The sequence below is a fragment of the Carassius auratus genome, chromosome 9 (assembly GCF_003368295.1).
Source record: "Carassius auratus strain Wakin chromosome 9, ASM336829v1, whole genome shotgun sequence".
Lineage (NCBI taxonomy): Eukaryota > Metazoa > Chordata > Actinopteri > Cypriniformes > Cyprinidae > Carassius > Carassius auratus.
The window spans coordinates 10,502,607-10,523,743 of record NC_039251.1 but is presented as its reverse complement, the minus strand read 5'-3'; the positions used below and the strand labels follow the sequence as shown (position 1 = coordinate 10,523,743).

The 21,137-nt window shown below is 37.9% G+C and overlaps 1 protein-coding gene across 29 annotated transcripts in view; it reads right to left on the bottom strand.

The window, feature by feature from the left end:
• ttn.1 (titin, tandem duplicate 1) overlaps nt 1–21,137 on the bottom strand; it is a 132,785-nt gene that overhangs the window by 62,480 nt on the left and 49,168 nt on the right. For all 29 annotated transcript variants that reach the window (XM_026271330.1, XM_026271300.1, XM_026271311.1 and 26 more), the window contains 48 exons: nt 20,792–21,058; nt 20,078–20,344; nt 19,817–19,956; nt 19,243–19,369; nt 18,652–18,794; nt 17,681–17,804; nt 17,165–17,431; nt 16,972–17,069; nt 16,516–16,684; nt 16,167–16,433; nt 15,607–15,873; nt 15,209–15,487; nt 14,711–15,119; nt 14,467–14,591; nt 14,113–14,379; nt 13,756–14,025; nt 13,384–13,683; nt 12,970–13,272; nt 12,702–12,889; nt 12,477–12,591; nt 12,107–12,391; nt 11,862–12,013; nt 11,628–11,775; nt 11,370–11,547; nt 10,479–10,600; nt 10,109–10,396; nt 9,715–10,011; nt 9,446–9,632; nt 9,238–9,353; nt 8,854–9,153; nt 8,325–8,624; nt 8,111–8,216; nt 7,807–8,003; nt 7,392–7,697; nt 7,005–7,283; nt 6,610–6,909; nt 6,202–6,504; nt 5,705–6,085; nt 5,315–5,617; nt 4,904–5,203; nt 4,368–4,664; nt 3,915–4,199; nt 3,520–3,813; nt 3,044–3,343; nt 2,622–2,930; nt 2,215–2,405; nt 473–902; nt 80–388 (listed from right to left, as the gene is read on the bottom strand). In XM_026271330.1, the coding sequence (XP_026127115.1) occupies nt 80–388; nt 473–902; nt 2,215–2,405; nt 2,622–2,930; nt 3,044–3,343; nt 3,520–3,813; nt 3,915–4,199; nt 4,368–4,664; nt 4,904–5,203; nt 5,315–5,617; nt 5,705–6,085; nt 6,202–6,504; nt 6,610–6,909; nt 7,005–7,283; nt 7,392–7,697; nt 7,807–8,003; nt 8,111–8,216; nt 8,325–8,624; nt 8,854–9,153; nt 9,238–9,353; nt 9,446–9,632; nt 9,715–10,011; nt 10,109–10,396; nt 10,479–10,600; nt 11,370–11,547; nt 11,628–11,775; nt 11,862–12,013; nt 12,107–12,391; nt 12,477–12,591; nt 12,702–12,889; nt 12,970–13,272; nt 13,384–13,683; nt 13,756–14,025; nt 14,113–14,379; nt 14,467–14,591; nt 14,711–15,119; nt 15,209–15,487; nt 15,607–15,873; nt 16,167–16,433; nt 16,516–16,684; nt 16,972–17,069; nt 17,165–17,431; nt 17,681–17,804; nt 18,652–18,794; nt 19,243–19,369; nt 19,817–19,956; nt 20,078–20,344; nt 20,792–21,058 (11,655 nt within the window). The remainder of the gene's footprint in view (nt 1–79; nt 389–472; nt 903–2,214; nt 2,406–2,621; nt 2,931–3,043; nt 3,344–3,519; nt 3,814–3,914; nt 4,200–4,367; nt 4,665–4,903; nt 5,204–5,314; nt 5,618–5,704; nt 6,086–6,201; nt 6,505–6,609; nt 6,910–7,004; nt 7,284–7,391; nt 7,698–7,806; nt 8,004–8,110; nt 8,217–8,324; nt 8,625–8,853; nt 9,154–9,237; nt 9,354–9,445; nt 9,633–9,714; nt 10,012–10,108; nt 10,397–10,478; nt 10,601–11,369; nt 11,548–11,627; nt 11,776–11,861; nt 12,014–12,106; nt 12,392–12,476; nt 12,592–12,701; nt 12,890–12,969; nt 13,273–13,383; nt 13,684–13,755; nt 14,026–14,112; nt 14,380–14,466; nt 14,592–14,710; nt 15,120–15,208; nt 15,488–15,606; nt 15,874–16,166; nt 16,434–16,515; nt 16,685–16,971; nt 17,070–17,164; nt 17,432–17,680; nt 17,805–18,651; nt 18,795–19,242; nt 19,370–19,816; nt 19,957–20,077; nt 20,345–20,791; nt 21,059–21,137) is intronic.

Here is a 21,137-nt window from a genome sequence, read left to right as displayed (position 1 = left end):
TTTATCATACATACCTTTCTAAATGTATGTATTAACTACTCTATATTACTGCAACACATCTACAGAAAATAAGACTTACCCAGAATATCTTGCACAATGGTATCGCCTGTTCTGGGACTTGGCTCAGATTCACCAGCAGCATTGACAGCAACAATCCTGAACCTGCATTTCTTATTCTCTTTAAGCCCTGACACAGTGTATGAATTGGTAAGGATCAGCTTATCCGGTGTATTGATCCTTCTCCACTCATGTGAACCTTCATCTTGAACTTCAACAATGTAACCCTTTACTGGACTTCCTCCATCTTTTTCTGGTGGGGTCCAGGACAGACTGACGCTGCTGGTGGTTTTGTCTGTTACTTCAGGTGCTGGTGGTTGACTTGGTGGTTCTACAATTAACATTTAAGAATGCAAAGATTAATTCATTAGAAATGGGGATTCTTAAACCTATCAACATAAGAAATATTACTTACTTCTTGGATCAAGTGCAAACACACACTCTGTTGATTCACTTGGAGGTCCAACGCCGGCTGCATTCTGAGCCATCACACGGAACTGGTACTCTAAACCCTCAATAAGGTGGAGCACATTGTATTCCAGGCCCCTGACTGCTGGTTTTGTCACGGGAGCCCTGTTAACACGACTCCAGTACACAGCTCCTCTCTCTCTCTTTTCAAGCCAGTAGCCTTGAATGGTTGAGCCACCATTGTCTTTTGGAGGATCCCAAGTGACCAACATGGATGAACTAGAGTGACTAATAATCCTTGGCCTCTGGGGTGGCCCAGGAAGACCAAATGGATCTTTGAGTACAACCTTTTCTGATTCACAACCATCACTGACCCCGTACTTGTTCTCAGCTTTGATCTGGAACTGGTAGGTACCATAGGCCTCCAACTTGTACACCTGCAGAAGGGGATTCAAACAAATTTAGAGCATTTAAAAGCACATATCACAGTCTCATCCGAAAAATAATTGTCTCATAGTAATATGTGTTAATAATAGCGGTGTTTAAAGACATTTATCCCATGAGACGAGACACGAGACTGATTTCAAGAGAATGAGACAAGATTTTTTTACTTTTTTTTTTTTTTTTAAGAAATCCTCAGTGATGAAATATATAGGGAAAAATAGTCTTATTTAACTGAAAAACACAAAATGCAAAACATGTAGGTGCATCTTGAAATCAACTTCAGTTTTTTTTCCTTAAATTTTGTTAATTTTTTTTTAATTTAAATTGTTCTGTATTCTTTTTTTCCATTTCAATTTTTTCAACTCCTTTTTAATAGTTAAATTAAATTTTATCAATTAAAAACCATGTCTAATTAATTAAAATCATGAAGCGTATACATTTTCACATCAATTTATGAAAAGTTTAACAAAAACTCATCATTAATGTTTTGGGCCCTATGAATTTTTTTTCTCACTATATTATTTATATTTTATTATTTTAATATTCTGTGTTTTAGCTTGTCTAATTATTTGAATGTATAAACAACCTAATTTATTAATTTTATTTTTTCCTTAAAGTAGCGTTATGATATTTTTATGCTGTGTTGTATATTTAGATTTTTCTGCTTATCAAATTAAGGCATAAAACATTAATTTAATCATCTTTTAATTATTGAAAATTAAGAAAACATAATTTTTTGGCAAACAAATGGGATTTACATGTACAATAAAAATTAAAACATGGAAGAAATTGTGTGTGATTAATCTTTAAAAAAAAGTATCATTTTAGTAGTAGTAGAAGTATTAGTAGGTGGACTTTTATTGCCTTGAATTCCATACACAGTTCTGTGTATTCAAGTCCTCATTTAGTGAGACAGCAGACCCTGAATCACAGTGATCGTCTGCACCATTCATTTACAGACAGACACAGAACATGCAGGATTCATATTTTAAATCGACTTATAAGGCATTATATTTACAGATAAAATACATATCGTGATTTGAATCAAGTGTAATGACCTACTTTTGATTAATTTTGACAAATTTCTGTCTTCTGAATTCAGTTTTTATGACTGGATAAAGACTACACTGCTTAATTTTCCCTCTTATCATGCATCCATTTGCCTGATAAATGTATATGAAAATCTTACATACCACCACTGGCGAAAGGGCCAGTGTCACGCAAATATATATATATATATATATATATATATATATATATATATATATATATATATATATATATATTTTAATAATATATACTAACCCCATAACGTCTGTCTATGACACAGCATGTCAACTGTTCCCAGTCTGACTTCTTTTTACTGGCATCTCTCTTCTCAATTATATAGTTAGTGAGGTCACTTCCACCATTGTCCTCTGGAGCATCCCAGGTAAGGTAGCAGGACTCAGCTTTGATGTCAGACACCACAATGTTTCTTGGTGGCAATGGGCGATCTAGGGAAACAACAACACTGCATTTAGGACATCTTCTCAATGCATCTTAAACCTAATCTTGTGGCAGTATTGCTGAAAATAGAGAGTTGCGTTCAACACAATTGAATTACAAGAAAAGGCACTGTTTAACTTGTAACACCCAACACTACTTAACATTTGGTGAAAATTCTAAAAGCTTAAGTAAAATCAAATACTGTATGTGATTTAAAGTCTTACCCAAGATATCCACCCGGATTGTCCGTTGACCTACTCCACGGGTATTTGTGGCAGTTAACTTGTAAATGCCTGTGTCTTTTCTTACAGTTTCAGGAATACCAATTTTGGTTTTGATAGTTTGCCTGTCAATCTCTTCTGATTCCAGTGACATTGTCTCAGTAGGTTGGTCGATAGCTACTCCATTCTTTGTCCACTCAAATGTAGGCAAGGGTAGGCCAACAATTTCAGCAGGAATTTCAATAGCTGCTCCCTTCTTGACAATAATAGCATCGCTCTTAAAGAATTTCAACCACTTAACAGTTGGTATAACTAAAACAGAGGAAAAATATAAATGGAAATAGTAAGGCATCCATTTAATCAAAACTAAAACTACATATGTTAAAACGTTTTCAGTGATTTACGCTATATGGAGTGATACATACGTTCATCATCCTGAATATTAACACTGATTGGTTTGGATGGTTCTCCATCGCCAACCTCATTGACAGCTTTGACTCTAAAGTCATACATCATATTCTCAGACAGATTTTCCAGAGTGATGGTGAGGTCTTTGCAGAGTTGGCGATTGGCAACATCATATTCATTGCTGTCTTGTCTCATCTTTTCAATATAGTAGCCTCTGATTTCAGAACCACCATCGCTACGAGGTGGTTCCCAAGTCAAAGTAATAGTGCTCTTGGTTCTTTCCTTACAGTGCAATTTCTCTGGGGCAGTTGGAACTCCTAAAATTTCAATAAAGTCAACATTGTTTATTGCTTTGGTAAGAAAACAAGTAATGCAGATTATTTTTCATAATCAATAATCATAATCAAATCATAATCGATCATAATTCAAATGTATTTTCATATATAAGATAAAATTAACTGTTCCCATGAATGTATTATTTAGCTTTAGTTACCTTTAGGATCTGCTGCTAAAACAGGTCCAAGTTCAACAGGAGCACCAAGGCCATACTTGTTCCTTGCGACTACACGGAACATATATTCTTCTCCATCAAGAAGACCAACAATGTCACATTTGCAAGCAGCAACTTCTAAGGGTTGTCTGTAAATGTGCATTTTGGCATCTTTTCTTTCAACAACATAGCCCATGATGTCACTTCCACCATTATCCAGAGGATCTGACCAGGTGAGTGAAATCATTTTCTTGGTCACATGAACTGTCTTAAGATCAACCACTGGTCCGGGGACATCTTTTGTTAAAAAAAGAACAAGAAAACATCCCAGTGAGGGATTACATTGCAGGTTTTAATAGCAAAAAAAAAAAATCTTTAATAAAAATAATTTGACTTACCCATTACATCCACCTTAACGGAAGCAGACTTGGTTCCACTGGGGTTGGTACCTGTGATCTGGTATATGCCATGGTCAGTTCTCAAAGCATTTTTGATGCTTAAACTGCTGTTTTTTCCTTCTGTCTCAATAACTGTGTGTTCCTTGTCTGGCTCTGCATCATCTTTTGTCCACTTAACTTCTGGTACAGGGCGTCCAGTCACAACAGCAGGGAGACGCAATGTTTCTCCAGCTCTAATGATGACTCCATTCCTTACAGATATATCAAACTCAAGCCCTGGGGCCTCTGTAAATTCAAGTACAGATGTAAAATTTGGTCACAATTTATCTTATACATGCAAAGCAATGCTGAGACATATCAAAATCGGGGCTTTATGTTTAAAGAGTTTTAGGTCCTCTGTTACACTCACTGTTTGTAGAAAGGAGAAAGTGCCACAAGTTGTTTTTAACGTACCTTCTGGCTCTTTGGCTTGAACAGGTTCAGTCATGCCTGGTGCTCCATGACCTGCTTCATTTACAGCGTATACACGAAGGTAATAGTCAGCTCCCTCGGTCAGTCCAGTCACTGTGTATTTGCGGTCTTTGCATCTAAACTCAGTACAGCGGACCCAGTCCTTCTCTCCAACCAGACAGCGTTCAACATGATATCCAAGAATTTCTCCACCACCATTGTACAATGGAGGTACCCAACTGATATCGATAGTTGTATTCGTGACATCAACAATTTTTGGTACGGGAGGTCCAGGAGGCACTGCAAATACAAATATTGTTACATTTCATCAAATTATGAAATCGTTTGGATCTAGTTAGAATAAATCCAGTTTCATCACACTTTAGTTTGAGGACCATTGCTCACTATTAACTAACTATTTCTTCAATAAACTAAAGGGTTACCATAAGCTTTAGACTAAATTTTAGAAAAAAAAAGAACAACATTTAAACCAATTTAAAGGCCTAATATAATGTTTAGTTTTCATTTTTCACACTTACAGATTGCATCCATTGCAGTCTGAGGGTCAGTTGGTGGACTGAATTCTCCTGGGCCAGCAAGATTTTCGGCACAGACCCTGAAGACGTAAACAAGGCCCTCCAAAAGACCCTCTACCTTAACCGAAAGTGAATTAAGGAGATTGTTGTTCACTCTGGTCCAATATTTGCTGTTGACTTCACGTCTCTCAACCCAATAGCCCAAGATAGGGCTACCATTGTCCTTTGGCTCATGCCAGCTGAGAGCAGCTGTGCTGGAGGTAACCTCTCCAATTCTTGGCACATTGGGAGCATCAGGTGGTTCTGAAAAACAATATTTCCAAATATTTTCAAGTGACAATTAAAATTTTCAAATAATTTTAAATAAAACTAAATATAAGTACCATTCAAAGTATTAATAAAATGTAATTTTACCAAATTGATTCTTTGCAACAAGTGGTTCAGAGTAGCATGGATGTCCACAGCCAAACTTGTTTTCAGCTGTGACTCTGAAGATGTACTCCTTTCCTTCAATAAGCTTGGTTACAGGGTAATTATATCCCTTGTGGGTCGATGTCACAGTTACCCAACCAATCTCATCAGTAGTGTTGTCTTTCTTTTCCAGTATGTAGTTGATGATCTCACTGCCACCGTCATCAAGAGGTGCATCCCACATGCAAACAACAGAGGTGTTCCTGATCTCATCAAATCCAAAGTTAACAGGGGGGCCAGGCTTATCTGTAAGTTACAACAAGCAGAAATGTTAATACATTTTTTTATTAAATAAATGCTTAGGAAGATACTTTAGTTCAAAAAGTAACTCACCAAGAACATTGACTTCACATGATGCTGTTGCAACACCATGGGGATTCTCAACTTTAATAGTGAACATTCCATGGTCCGTTCTGATGGCATCACGCACCATCAGAGCAGTTTCACACCTTTTGCTCTGGTCAAATGACAAGCGATCTAAAAGTGGTGGATGGAATTCTTCTTCAGGTTCAGGCTGAACAGACTTCTTTTTCTTCTTTTTCACAATTTCTGGTTTCTTCTTAGCTGGTGGCTGCCTCACATTCTCATCATTTCTGAGCCATGTAACAGTTGGGTAGGGAGATCCCGATATGTAAGCATCCAATCTAATCTCTTCGCCCTTTTTGATACTGAGGCCAGATGCAATACGGGCATGGAGTGATACCTTTGGTGGTTCTAAATTAGAAAAAAAAAAGTAGAATTAAAAAAATACACAACAGTTACATGTAATCTTTTACTTGACACAGAAGATTTCATATTTTAAATGAAACTAATAGATTTTTTTAACATACCAACAGGATCAGCAGCCTTAATCAATGCTGTACTGCGAGATGGTTCACTTGCTCCTGCAATGTTCTCTGCACGGACACGGAACTGGTATTCCTTTCCTTCCGTCAAGCCAGTGACAGTGTAGGAGAAACCAGGTACCAGATTTGGAACGCATCTTTCAAATCTATCCCCATCTTTTTCAATCTTCTCAAGAATGTACCCTGTGATTGGACATCCACCATCATATGGTGGTGCCATCCAAGTAACAGTGATCGAATTTGAGGTGGGATTGTGTCCTTCAACTTCAATTGGTGGGTCTGGGTGTTCTGTAATTAATGAATTAACAATAATAATAATAATAATAATAATAATAATAGAACATAAAAATGTATCTAAAATAAAATATTAATTCAGAAATTAATTATACTCACGTTTTTGTACTTCTGTTATGACAGGATTACGGAGTTCAAGAAACTCGCCACTACCAATCTTGTTAACAGCCTTCACTCTAAAGTAATATTCACCATTGAGCATAAGATCTTTGACCACAAAACTTAAAACATTGTCTCCAGACATTGCAGGCAAAAATGTCTTCTTCTGAGCTTCCCTACGCTCTAGAACATAGTGCAGGATTGGGCTACCACCATCACTCTCTGGAGGCTCCCAAGAGATCTTGCAAGAGTTCTTGGTGACCTCACTGGAAGAGATGTCCTTACATTGTCCAGGCAGGCCTTTTAATGGAAAATATGAGGCATTGAGGTATTTTTAAGCAGTAGGGCTTTATAATTGTGACAAATGGAATCAGTATACCTATAAAGTTTCTTACCAATCACTTTTACGTTGATTGTGCCAGTTATTGAACCTAGACTGTTCTCAAGCGTAACAGTGTACACGCCAGCATCTTCGTGTTTACACTTGAGAAGCTCCAGGTGAACACGATTGAGTTCACATGTCAATGTCAGTCTGTCTTCAGTCTTTAATTCAGTGTCACCCTTTTTCCAGACCATTGATGGTTTCGGTATTGCTCTGTAAGGGATTTTTATGTCCATCTTCTCACCCTCAATGATAACAATGTCTTGGGTTTCGAGAGTCATGGTTGGTGCACCTTTAAATATTGAAAGATGTATTAAAAATCAGTACTAAAGCAATAAAACAATACAAATATTGTTATACACACACATTCATTCACAATAAATAACTGAATAGTACTTACAGTCAGGGTCTTTGGCAAAGACTTCATCTGAAATTTCAGAGGGATCACTGACTCCAATAGCATTGATAGCACGAACTCTAAGAACATATTTTTTCTCAGGAATGATGCCTTCCTCAGCCTTAAACCTGAGCTCTTTGACAGGACGAGCATTAATTCTCATCCACTTCTCAGTTCCAGCTTCTGACAGCTCAACATGGTAGCCTGTGACTGGACTTCCGCCATTCTTTTCAGGAGCTTTCCATGTAATGTTGATGTGCTCTCTGCTGGCATCAACAATCTTGACTTCAAGCGGAGGAGAAGGTGCACCTAAAAATCCACATGAATCAATCCAGATTATGGTGTGTACATAATATTCTATCACTAGTGTTAATGTTGTAAATTGCATGCTATGCATTTATGCATTAAATTAACATACTTATGGGATCTTCAATGGTCATGATAACAGTAGGTTCACTTGGGTCACCAACTCCAGCTTCGTTCTCAGCACGGACCTGGAACTGTACCTCAGAGCCTTCATCAACATCAGTCACCTTGTACTTGCATTCAGGGCCAGATGTCTTTCCAGACTTTACCCAACGTGTGCCTACTTTCTCTTTCTTCTCAATAACATACCTATGAAAAGGATGATTCGTAAGACTTTTTTCTCGAACACCACAAGCCACACATAATTTTATTTGAAGTTTACACAACAAGTGTTTTATAAATAAAAATGTTCATACTTGGTTATGGGTCTTCCACCATCACTGCTGGGTGGTTCCCATTTCAGCTCGACGTGTCTCTTAGACACTTCAACAACCGTCAAAGCATAGGGAGGTCCAGGGGTTGCTAGAAAGGACAAAAATGACTCATTTTATGAAATCTCTCTCTCTCTCTCTCTCTCTTTCCAACACACACACACATATAAAATAAAGATAAAGATGTAGTTCAACTTACTGAAAGTGTCCTTGGCCAAAACAGAGTCCTCTAGTTCACAGAACTCGCTTACACCAACTGCATTCTCAGCAGCAACACGGAAAACATAAAGAGAGCCTTCATTCAGTGGAGTGACAGTATACTTGGTATCTTTCACTGTGGTATCCACAGCCTGCCAGGCTCTGCGTCTGACGTCTCTCTTCTCAACAACATAGTTGGTAATTGGAGAGCCACCATCACTATCTGGTTCAGTCCATTTCAGGTCACAGTTGATTTTAGTAATGTTAACCACCTCAAGCCAGCGTGGGGCATTTGGAGGATCTTTTGGAATAAGAATAATAAAAATAATATTATTGTTTACAGATCATTGCAGGTTGAACATAGAAATCAAAGAATGTATATATATATATATATAATGTATATATATAATGTATATATATATATATATATATATATATATATATATATATATATATATATATATATAAGTTGCCTGCAATGACCATAATTCTTAAACAAATCACTTTTCAAATCTTCTGTAAACACTCACAGTGTCTCTCTTTGCAGACAACAGGGTCACTTGGGTCACTGGGTTCACTCTCTCCAGCAACATTGACAGCCTTGACTCTGAAAGAATACTCCTGCTTCTCCATCAGACCCTTCAATAAATGCTCTGTTGCTGGCACATCCTCAGCTACACGAACCCATTCCTCAGTTCCGCTCTTTTGAAGCTCAATTATGTAGGACTCAATTTTAGCACCTCCATCATGCTCAGGTCTGGTCCACTGCAGGTCTGCTGAAGTCTTGGCAATGTCTTTGATGAATGGTTTCCCAGGAGCCCAAGGAGGATCTAAAATAACAACAATTGAGATTCATGACTTCAAATTTGTACTATTTAATTGCCTTAACATTGAAAAATAAAACCGTAACATACCAATTGGGTCTTTAATCAAGACTGGGTCAGTCTCAGCACTTGGCTTTCCTGATCCTGCAAGATTTTCAGCCAAAACACGGAACCTGGCCTTCTTCTTTGTTGGCAAGCCTTTCACCCTGAAAAGGTGACATTAATTTGAAACTTTCTAGAGTTTTGCACTTCCATCACCATTAAAATTCTGACATAATAAAAAAAAAGATTATCCTACCTGTACGATATGTCCTTAACTGGTAGCTTGTTACACCTGACCCACTTGTCAGTCTCCGGATCAAACCTCTCAACCCAGTAACCAGTAATGGGGCTTCCACCATCTTCATCAGGCTCATACCAAGTCAGAGTTACAGCATCCTTTGTGATATCAGAAGGCTTAACCCTGGTTGGTGCCCCAGGAGTGTCTGAGTAACAGAGAAAGATAATTAATTTTCTAAATAAATAAATGCATACATACATTTGTTATATAGTGAGCTGTACGCTTACCAAATGAATACTTTGCAACAATAGGCACATGCTCTGCAGGTGTCCCAATGCCATACTGGTTCTCAGCAGATACTCTAAAGACATACTCCTTCATGGGAATGAGTTTGGAGGCTTTAAAAATGGTTTGTTTGATTGTAGCAGACAGTTTCTGCCACTCTTCTTTATCTGTGGGTCTCATCTCCACAATGTAATTGGTTACTGGTGAGCCACCATCATCTCTGGGCGCATTCCAGGCTAGACAGCAGGATTCATTGGTGATTTCAGTGATATCAAAAGCAGCTGGAGGGCCAGGTTTGTCTGTTTTTCAACATAATGACAAAACATTAACATTATATTTATCATCACCACAGATTTCTTTAATTTGATTATGCAGAAATGACAGAAAACACCATACCAAGAATGTTGACATCAACAGTTGCAGTGGCACGGCCACTAGTGTTGACTGCCTCAATGATATAGGTGGCTGTGTCAGATCTGGTTGTGTTTGCAATGGAAAGTGTGGAATGGCCAGGTTTTGTGTCTATGGTAATCTTATCATCTGGTTTGAGGACATGGTCAGCCTTTGTCCATTTTACTCTTGGCTCTGGCTTGCCAAGCACATCAGCAGGCAGGTCAATCTTAGTGCCAGCCCTAGCTGTTAAGCCTGCTAGAAGCTTAACATCCAGCTGGATTTCTGGTGGCTCTGTAATATAATAAAATATTAATATTTAGTGAATTTTAGTGAATCATTTAAACTATTATACTGGTGGAACTAGATCACTAACCTTTAGGATCTACAGCCAGTATCTCATCTGTAGCCTTGCAGGGTCGGCTGGCTCCAAGTCTGTTCACTGCTCTTACACGGTAGGCATACCACTGACCTTCAGTAAGACCAGTCACATGGAACCTGGGACACATATAATGATAACGATTAAATATATATAATTATAAAACACACTATAGGTGTATCTCAGTGAATTAGAATGTCATGGAAAATTAATTTCAATTTATTTCAACTCAAATTCTGAAACTCATGTTTTAAATAAATTCAGTGCACACAGACCGAAGTAGTTTAAGTCTTTGGTTATTTTAATTGTGATAATCTTGGCTCACATTTAACAAAAACCCACAAGTTAGAATTCTACATAAGACCAATAAAAAAGAAACATTTTTAGTGAATTGTCTGCCTTCTGGAAAGTATGTCAATTTACTGTACATGTACTCAAAACTTGGTAGGGGTCCTTTTGCTTTAATTTCTGCCTCAATTCAGCGTGGCATGGAGGTGATCACAGTTTGTGGCACTGCTGAGGTGGTATGGAAGCCCAGGTTTCTTTGACAGTGGCCTTCAGCTCATCTGCATTTCTTAGTCTCTTATGACACATTTTCTCATTTGCAGGTGTTTTGAGTTGATTAGATGATTGGCATGTCACCATATTTTAATTTGTTGAGATTTGGTGGGTTTTTGTTAAATGAGAGCCCAAATGCTCACAATTAAAAGAACCAAAGACTTAAACTACTTCGGTCTGTGTGCATTACATTTATTTTTAATATTTCACAATTGTTTCACAATTTGAGTTGAATTACTGCTATAAATGAACTTTTCCACGACATTCAAATTCATTGAGATGCACCTGTATGTTCCACTACAGGAATGCTCATGAAGAATCACCACTCACTTAAGTTCAGGTATAGGATCTCCACAAGCTTCCCATTTGTCAGTGCCACGCTGGCATTTATCAACAATGTAGCCCTTGACAGCAGTACCACCATCATATCTGGGAGGTTCCCAGAGCAGGAAGATGCTCTTTGCTGATTTGTCTCTCCATTTCAGGTTCTCAGGAGGGTCAGGCACAGCTGTATTTAAAAAGAAGTTTTATTCACTGTCAAACTGTTCTTTAATTCATATCCCTCAAACTAAATAATTTAAGACTTACTGGCTGGGGAGGACACATTCACGGGTTCATCAATGTATGCTGGCTCTCCTGGTCCACATTTATTACAAGCAATAACACTGAACAGGTACTCCTTGCCCTCAATGACATCTGTGACAGTGTACTCGAGGTCCTCTACACCTGACATCACCTGAAGAGTAGATGTTTTGAACCTAAATATTTCAATATGTACAATATACATAGACTTTAAACAAGTAACTGTTAAAAACAGCTCACCTTAACCCAGGTTTTGCGGGAAACCTCTCTTTTCTCAATATTGTACCCACTTACAGGGCTGCCTCCATCATGATCTGGTGCTTCCCACATTAGATGCACATGATGTCTGGTCACCTCTGCAACTTTGAAGTCTTTGGGTGCACTTGGACATGCTAAAAGATGCAAAAAAGGGATTGTACATTAATCACTGTGTAAAAACAACAACATAGTAGTAGGAGAATACAGAAGAAAGAACATTTGCATACCAATAACATTGACTTCGATCTCTCCAGAGACAGATGTCACATCATTCTCCAATTGTAATGTGTATGTTCCTTTGTCTGGACGCACACTTGGAGCAACAACCAGTTCAGTGTATGTAGGCTTTGTAACCATGGAAACACGGTCACCTGCAGTGACCTCTTTGTCACCAAATGTCCACTTGGGTTTGGGCACAGGATATCCCGTAATGGGAACTCGGATGACAAGAGCATTGGGAACAATGACTTCCAGACCATTCTTGAACCCACTGAGATCCATGACGGGACCCACTAAGGTTGGAAAAGGAAATTTACACATTTAAACGTATGTGTGTATATTTTTACCTATCTTTAAGGGAAATTTAAAATGGCTTACCATGAGGATCGTCAGCCAAAAGTGGCCCAATTGCATCAGCTGGATCAGAAATGCCAGCAGCATTTTCTGCACATACTCTGTAGTGATACTTCTGACCAAACTTAAGTCCAGAAACCTTAATGTAGGATGTAGGATACATAGATAAACACATAAAACAAAATAATCTTTTCATATGACGATACATTTTGTAAAATCCAAAACACAGACTTAAACAACATGACATACCCTGTAGTAAAGGTCAGGGCAAAGCCTAGCATTACATCTCAGCCACTTGTCAGAACCATCCTCACACTTCTCAATAATGTAGCCTGTAATCATACTGCCTCCATTGCTGATGGGTGTTTCCCATGAAAGCTGAACTGAGTCTTTGGTCTGATTTGTGTAGTTGAAGTTCAGAGGTGGACTTGGCCTCTCTGTAATAGGAGACAAAATATAATGTTTCACTCTGACTTTTGCAACAAATCATAGCAATCAAAATATAAACCCTACAAACCAATGGGATCCATGATCTTCACTGGATCTGTGGCAGCGCTTGGCTGGCCAATTCCAGCTTTGTTCTCAGCTCTGACCCTAAAGATGTACTCCTTGTTTTCAACAACATCTTTGAGTGTAGCTGTGCGATCCTCAGCTTTGACCACCAACGCAGGCTCCCATTTCACAGAGGTTCTGTCGCGTAGCTCAATGATATAAGATGTGATCTCAGATCCTCCATCAAAAAGTGGTGGTTCCCAGGAAACTGTGGCACCAAACCTATTGACAACTCCAACCATAAACTTCTGAGGTGCATCAGGCACATCTGTTAGAAGCAGAAGAATGATAAAAAAAATATTTTTAGACAATATAAAATTAGCTGTTACATTCTCAATTCTTACCAGAAAATAAAGCAATAAACTGAAGCATAGCTCACCAAATTTGTTTTTGGCTTGAACAGCCTCATCAGTAGTAACTGGTTCTCCATTTCCAACTCTATTGCGAGCACATACACGGAAGAAATACTTGTTGTCTTTCTGCAATCCACCAACACAGTACTCAGGAATGTCAGCACGGTCTGTGGCCATTGTCCAGGTCTTGCGTTTGACGTCTCGTCTCTCAACCACATAAGCCAAGATCTTGCTTCCACCATCACTTTCAGGTTCTTCCCAAGCAAGGCTTACCTCACCATCAGCAGTGTCAACAACATGCAGGTTCTTCACTGGTCCAGGAACATCTACAACACCCTTTTATTAGACTTCCAGAACAGTTAAATTCTGTAAATCATCTAGTTTGATTTCCTACTTACCAATGACATCAAGATTAATAAAAGCCTCTCCTGTTCCATGTTTGTTCTTGATGACAATCTTGTAACGACCCTGGTCTGACTTCTTGGGGTCCTTCAGCATGTACTTTGTCCTTTCAATGGATGTGTCAATGTTTTGCCCAGGCAGGCTGATGTCATTGTAAAACCATTCTGCCTCAGCACGAGGATAAGCATCATAGGGTACCGTCATGACAAAAGGCTTTCCTGCATCTGTTACAAGGTTCTGATCTGTAGTCTTGATCTTTGGGATAGCTGTAAAGAAAGGTAGAAAACATTAACAAAAGTATCCCTTTATATGAAAACCAAAGCAGCATTAATATTATGGAAACACTATCATACCAGCAAGCTCAAGCTTGGCTCTGGCATCCTTCTCCTTTGCAACAATTCTGTATTCTCCCTGATCACGGGGCCTGATCTCACAGACTTGCAATCTATGAACTTTGCCCTCACTGATCATCTGGTATTTGTCACCCTGGACAATGATCATGTTGTTCCTCATCCATTTGACCTCAACTCTGTCCTTATTTAGTTCAGCCTCAAACACAATATCTGATCCTGGAGGCTCAAATACATCTGTGGGTGGCCTGACAATTTCCACTGGAATCTCTGTTGAAGGAAGAAAAGAAAGACGTCATTAGCAAATCAAATTATCAGGCTATAAAAATAACAGGAACAGGCTGGGGGAAAAAATACCTTCAACAAAGAGACGTGCCCTTGTCCTTTTGTCTTCCGCTCCACAGGCATATTCACATTCATCATCTGGTCTACACTCTTTGATTACAAGCTTGCATTCTTTTCCATCTTTTTCCATATGATATCTGTAAAAAAAAAAAAAAAAAGAAGAGGGATTTTCATCATTAGAAAAACATTTTTTACATTAATACAGAATACTATTTCTGTATTAATTTAACTATTTGTTTCATGGTTCAAAACTCACCTTGGTCCTTCTCTGATTTCACGTCCTTCCCTGTACCATTTAACATGGGCTTTCTCCTTAGATAATTTGCAAGTGAACTCGGCATCCTCAAATTCAGTGATGGTTTGGTCTCTGAGCTGAGCGGTGAATTCAGTGGGTGCCTCACTGATGATCAGTTCTGCTGTGGACTTATCCGTCCCAGCAACTACACAGTATTCACCCTCGTCAGCAAGGCTGCAGTCCTTAATGGTCAGAGTGTGCTTGTCCTTATCCACACGATACAGAATGCGTTTGCTGAAAGTGATCTCTTGACCAGCCTTCATCCATTGGACTGTCACATTAGGTCTGTTCACTTTGCAAGAGAAAGTCATAGTCTTCTTTTCCTCTATTTCACAGTCCTCTAGTGGCTGAATGATCTTGATGGCTTCCTCTGAGATGAAAATATATCCGTCAGCATTGTACATATACTGCTTACAAAATACACGTAGTATAAAAGACAGACATATAATAACAACGCACCTAGTACACTGACGTTGGCAGAGCACTTGGCCTGCTCTCCGCGTTGGTTAGTCAGTGTAATGGTATAGCTGGCTTCATCTGACTTTTCTGCAGCTTTTATTCTCAGAGAGAACACAGTGTCTCTCTGAACCATGACAAACTTGCTGCTCTCAAACATCGTCTCATTGCCCTTCAGCCATTTGGCTTTGGCTCCCTCTGAGTTCACCTCACAGTTCAGAACGATCTCTTGTCCTTCCTTTACTTGGGTATCCTTGATGGGAGTGATTATCCTCAGTTTTTCTAATGAGACATATAATGGTACCCGTTTTTACTCCAATTTAATACGACAATTCAAAATGAAACATTTGCAGACCTTTACAGAAACATTAAAGAAAAATGTACTAAAAGGGAGAACTTACCAATAACCAACAAGTCTGCTGAAGCTTTTACAGAGCCAATGCGGGCAGTGAATGCACCCTCATCTTTTAGCTCGCAGTTTTTGACAATGAGTGCCCTCCTCTTGCCATCAACAACAATTTCATACTTATCATCAGTCGTAATTTCTTTGTCTCCTTTGAACCATTTGACTTCATAATTTTCCTTAGACACTGAGCAAACAAACTCAACCTTTTCACCCTCAACAGCCTCTTGGTTTTGGGGCCTAGCAATGAACTCAGCTGCCAATTCTAAAGCAATAGAGAAAGTCAATTGTAGGTACATCAACATTTTCTTTGACTAATATACTTTTTAAGTCATTTGAGATTACTGAATGGACTTTTGAAAACAATTTTAAAGAGATTGCACTCACAAAGAACAAACTATATATTTAATAGCCAGAAAATATATATCTTTCTGGGCCTGGAAATCACAATTTTAAAATTCCTTGCTTTTCTAGATTTTACATGACCATGGGAACCCGAGCTAGTAGTTGGACTTAAATATAACAGCGAGTTTGAAAGAATCTAAGCTTAAAACTTACCACTGATCTTTAGAGTTCCTTTTGTTTCAGAAGCAGGGAGTTTGCACTGGTACTCGCCAGCATCATCAATATGAAGGTCCTTTATGATGAGAATTCTCTTTCTCCCATCTGCAACATGTTCATATCTACCACCCTCAGGGATCTCCTGGTCACCCTTGTACCATGTAACCTCTGCACTGGGTTTGGAGACCTCACAAATCATCTTAATGCTGTCAGTTTCGGTGCCCTCAACATTGGACAAGTTCTTTGTGAATCTAGCTTCCTCCTCTGCAAGGCAAAAGGAATTATCATTAACTTTAAGCCTTTATTTTTAGTTTGATTTTAGAACAATGGCTGAAACAAAACTTACCGACAACTGTCAGCATTCCAGAGGATTTGGATGTCCTTGCATCACATTCATATTCTGCTTCATCATCAAATACTGCCTTGCTGATGATGAGAATACGCTGTAGTCCCTTGGAAATTATCTCATACTTTTTGCCTTTTCTGATCTCAGCGCCATCTTTGAACCAACGAACCTGTGCAACAAACAGTTATGAATCAATCCACTCTTTTTTTTGTCAAATTTTGTGTGCATACTGTTTTTAAGTAAAAGAAAGAAATTTTAAATATTAAGAAATTACGAAAATCATGAACATGTTTTAGTTCAGTTTTGTTAAAATTGCTAGGCTATTAATATAATTTGTAATTAAAACAATTGCATTAAATATCAAATGTAATTCATTCACAGCTTCATTAGTAGTCTCAGACCTCTGGACTGTAAAACTCTTTAAAAACTCTTGACTCTGTTACTGTAAAAAAATACCTTGGCACTTTCACGGGACACTTCGCATTCAAACTTAGCAGATTCCTTCTCCTTAACCTCAACATCATGAAGAGGCTTTGTGAATTCAACAAATGGAGCTGAAAAAAAAAACCACATACAGTATTTGCTTTATACATATGATTTGTGTTATTTTATGTCTTTAGTTGGCCTTATTCAAGTTTTTTAAACTTACGTTCAACATTTAAGAAAGCAGATGTCTTGAACTCCTTTGCATCACAGGTATATGTCTTGGAATCGTCAAGGCTACAGTCCTTGATGATCAGTCTCCTTATGCGTCCCTCAGCTACCATCTCATACTTCTTGGTTTTACGGATTTCCTGTCCGTCTCTGAACCACTTCACGTCAGCCTTCTCCCTGGACAGTTCACACTCCAGAATGGCTGTGGCTTCCTCCTCAACAGTCTGGTCCTCCAAAGGCTTGGTGAACTCAACTGGTGGCTCTGTGATATGTGGATTTGACATCATAAGCAATCTCTGTTTATGCCTATATAATATATTCGATTATAGAGAATACAGGTTGTTCTAGGGTTATTACAGTACACTTAAATTACAACCATAAAAACATGTTGTTACCTGAAATAAAATGAATGTAAAATAATATACATAAGATTAAATATAAAAATTAGAATAAAATAACTAAAACTACAATAATAATTAATAAAAACGATATAGACAAATGAAAAACATACCGTTCACAGTAAGTTTGGCCTGGGTTACAAAGTCCTTTGCAGTAAGTTTCACTTCCCCAGCCTCCGTCATCTTGACATCTCTTACAGTCAGAGAATGCAGTCTTCCTTCTGCTCTGGTGACCACCTGCATAAAAGAGTGTAGGACAGTCTTTAAGATAGTTTAAAAATTATACAGATTTAAATGATAGTTAAAAATATATTACCATATTTCCATAAGTATGTCACAAAATTAATATTAGACATTATTGAGGACCAAGGAGAGGTAGTGGTCATGGTGAAATATCCAATTTATTTCCAACATTTATTATCTCTGAAAAGTCCTGAATGGGCTCTGTACATGAGGAATTGACTAAAATATAATGTAACTACACGAGGATGCAGGGTTTCAGAAGGTTAAATAATAAAACATAATTACCTCTTTCTTAGTTATCTGCTTTAATTAAAGCTATGTAAAAACAACAAATTCATTGTTAATATATATATATATATATATATATATATATATATATATATACACATACACATATATATATATATATATATATATATATATATATATATATATATATATATATATATATATATATATATATATAATGTCTAAGTGGTTATGAAGTTCACTATACCACCACTTCAACAACACTCTTGAAGCAGTTAAAAATAACCAGAAGGGCGCCTGCAGGGCAGAATGGCCCAGCGTTATCTCGAAACTTAGAGCAAGTAATGCTGGAAGTCCTTATATGCAGAAAATATTTATACGAAGACTTTTCTCTTGAAATTGTCACCCTAAGATAAACAAAATATACATACTATGTGTGTGTACTGTATAGTTCACCTATAGTCTGTTGTAAAAGTATAGCATCATAACAAATCACAATGAAATCAATGAAAATCCAGACAAGAACAAAACTAAATTAATAATGCCCAAATGAATATAAAATCTAACAAAATATAAAAGCACAGAATCTCACCCTGTCACTTGGCTCCATCTTTGTTGGGCCAACGAACCATTCAACTGGAATATCTTCATATGAGAGCTCACAGTCAAAGGTAGCAGTCTCTCCAGCAGTGACAGTGACATCCCGCAGAGGTCGCAGGACGCCAATTGTGCGTGCTTTAGAAGAGGAAATGGACATCCTTAATAATAACAAGAGACTATCCTACTACTACAATTTCTCATTGTTCTCTATCACTAAGTCTCAATTTGCAGTTTGAAGGACTATTCAGCTTGACACAGGATCCTGTATCATTAGCATATTGAGATTCCATGCACTGCCTGTGGTCAGATAAACTAGGAGGCATGTTTCAGTTCTGCCAGTAACCCCCACCCTCTCCTGATAAGGTATGGGGCTTCTAAAATAGTCTTGAGCCCTGATTGGCAGTTGACTAATCCCAAGTTATCTGTCATAGTCACCCAACTATTTTTTTCTTCTTTAGTGAAACAAGAATGCAGGTTGGTTTGTTAGCCAAAGTAAAAAATAAATAAAATAAAAAATAAGGTTGCGCAATTTTTGTTACATATTTTATTATATAGTTTTTTATTCACTTATGAGGATTCTCACCTTTAACTCTGAGCTGAGCAGTTGATTTTGCGTTAGCAGCACTGAAGTCCACACCACCAGCCATATCCATGCGAACATTGTAAAGGATAAGCATGTGCTTGGTGCCTTCCTCCTTAATTTCACAGTCCTGAGTGAAACAAACACATTTATTTGGGGCTGAAAATATTGACATAATATGAAAACAATAAAAGAAAAGAAATTATATATAATTGTGTGTGCACACGTGTGTGTGATCTTGTTTTTGTGAAATATCAGGACACAACTCTGTATAATGACTTGGGTATGACTTGGGTATTACAAGGAGAGGGTGACTTATGGGGACATAGCCCATGTCCCCATTTTTCAGAACACTTATAAATCATACATAATTAGTTTTTTTTTTTGAGAAAGTAAAAATGCACAAAGTTTCCTGTGAGGGTTAGGTTTAGGGGTAGGGTTGGTTAAGGGCGATAAAATACACAGTTTCTACAGTATAAAAACCATAACGCCTATGGGATGTTCCCACTTTTCACAAAAACAAATGTGTGTGTGTGTGTGTGTGTGTGTAAAAACATGAATTTCAGGAATCCCTTACAGCAGACTGGTGCAGGGCATCTCCTTTGAGTTTCCAGTTACCATGAACATCCTCCTCAGAGATTTCTGTCTCAAAGCGAGCAGTCTCTGTCTCTGTGACCTCCACACTGTACAGTGGACGGACCATTTTAATATCACGTTCTGCAAAGAACAGGAAAGGAGAGGCAAAGTTATAGGCGTTCATAATAATTTAATACATTTTAATCTATTAATCTATATATGGATTAACAAAAAAAAAAAACAATACATTAAAAATACATACCTTCAATGTTGAGCTTAGCAGCTGTCTTGTCAGAGCCACAGTCGCACACATATTCACCAATGTTGGCCTTCTCTGCCTTCTTCACTGTCAGGATACGTTTCTTTCCATCAGCCTTGATGATGACGTTCTTAGAGGGAGTGATTTCCTTGCCGTCTTTTAACCATTTCACCTGAGCAGATGATTTGCTCACTTCGCACTTCAGGACAACCTCATCCTTCTCAACTGCAGTGTAGTCCTGTAACTTGGTGGTGAAGTAAGCTTCTCCCTCTGTTGATATAAAGGAGAACAATGAGGTTTTTTTTTTTACATGATTTACCACAAAAAGGCCCTGTATGTAATACAATAAAAATTAAACCCACACAGGGTGACAAAGACCTTGACACATAGTTATTTTCTCTATGGGCTAGTAAGCCAACATATTTAGCTTCCTCTATTTTAAGAGCTCTGTCATCCACCTCATATTTCTTTTTCCTTGTTCTTCTGAGTGAATAAGGTTTTCATTTTCTTACTCTTGAGCTTTTAGTCATCTATAAAATTATTTATGCTCACTATAAAATTGTGCCAATTAGATATTGTAACTTGTATTGGTATACAAAAGAGAGACTGCTGAGTGATACAATAGACATGAAAGCAGCACCAATGTACTGTCAAGAACAGTAGTCAATTATACTGAAGTCATTATAAAATGTATTAGAAAACATTTTAAACACTTACCAAGCACAGTGAGCATTGCTTCAGAGCTTTTACCAAGGGCCTCAACTTTAATTAGAGAAGTGTCATCAATAGACACCTCTTTGAAGGACAGAGTATGGATCTTGCCATCCTCGGACATGTGCACCACTTTGCTTGGATGCAAACGCACATCATTCTTGTACCAGGTGACTTGAATCTTCTCATGAGAGAGTTCAATCCTGAATTCTGCAGTCTCACGCTCTTTAACGGTGACATCTTTAATGGGTCTGACAAACTCAAGACGGATACCTGAACAGAATGATAAATGCGGATCAGAAAAAAATTGATCAGAAAAAAAAATCTGAAGGAAATGTGATTATTGTGCAAT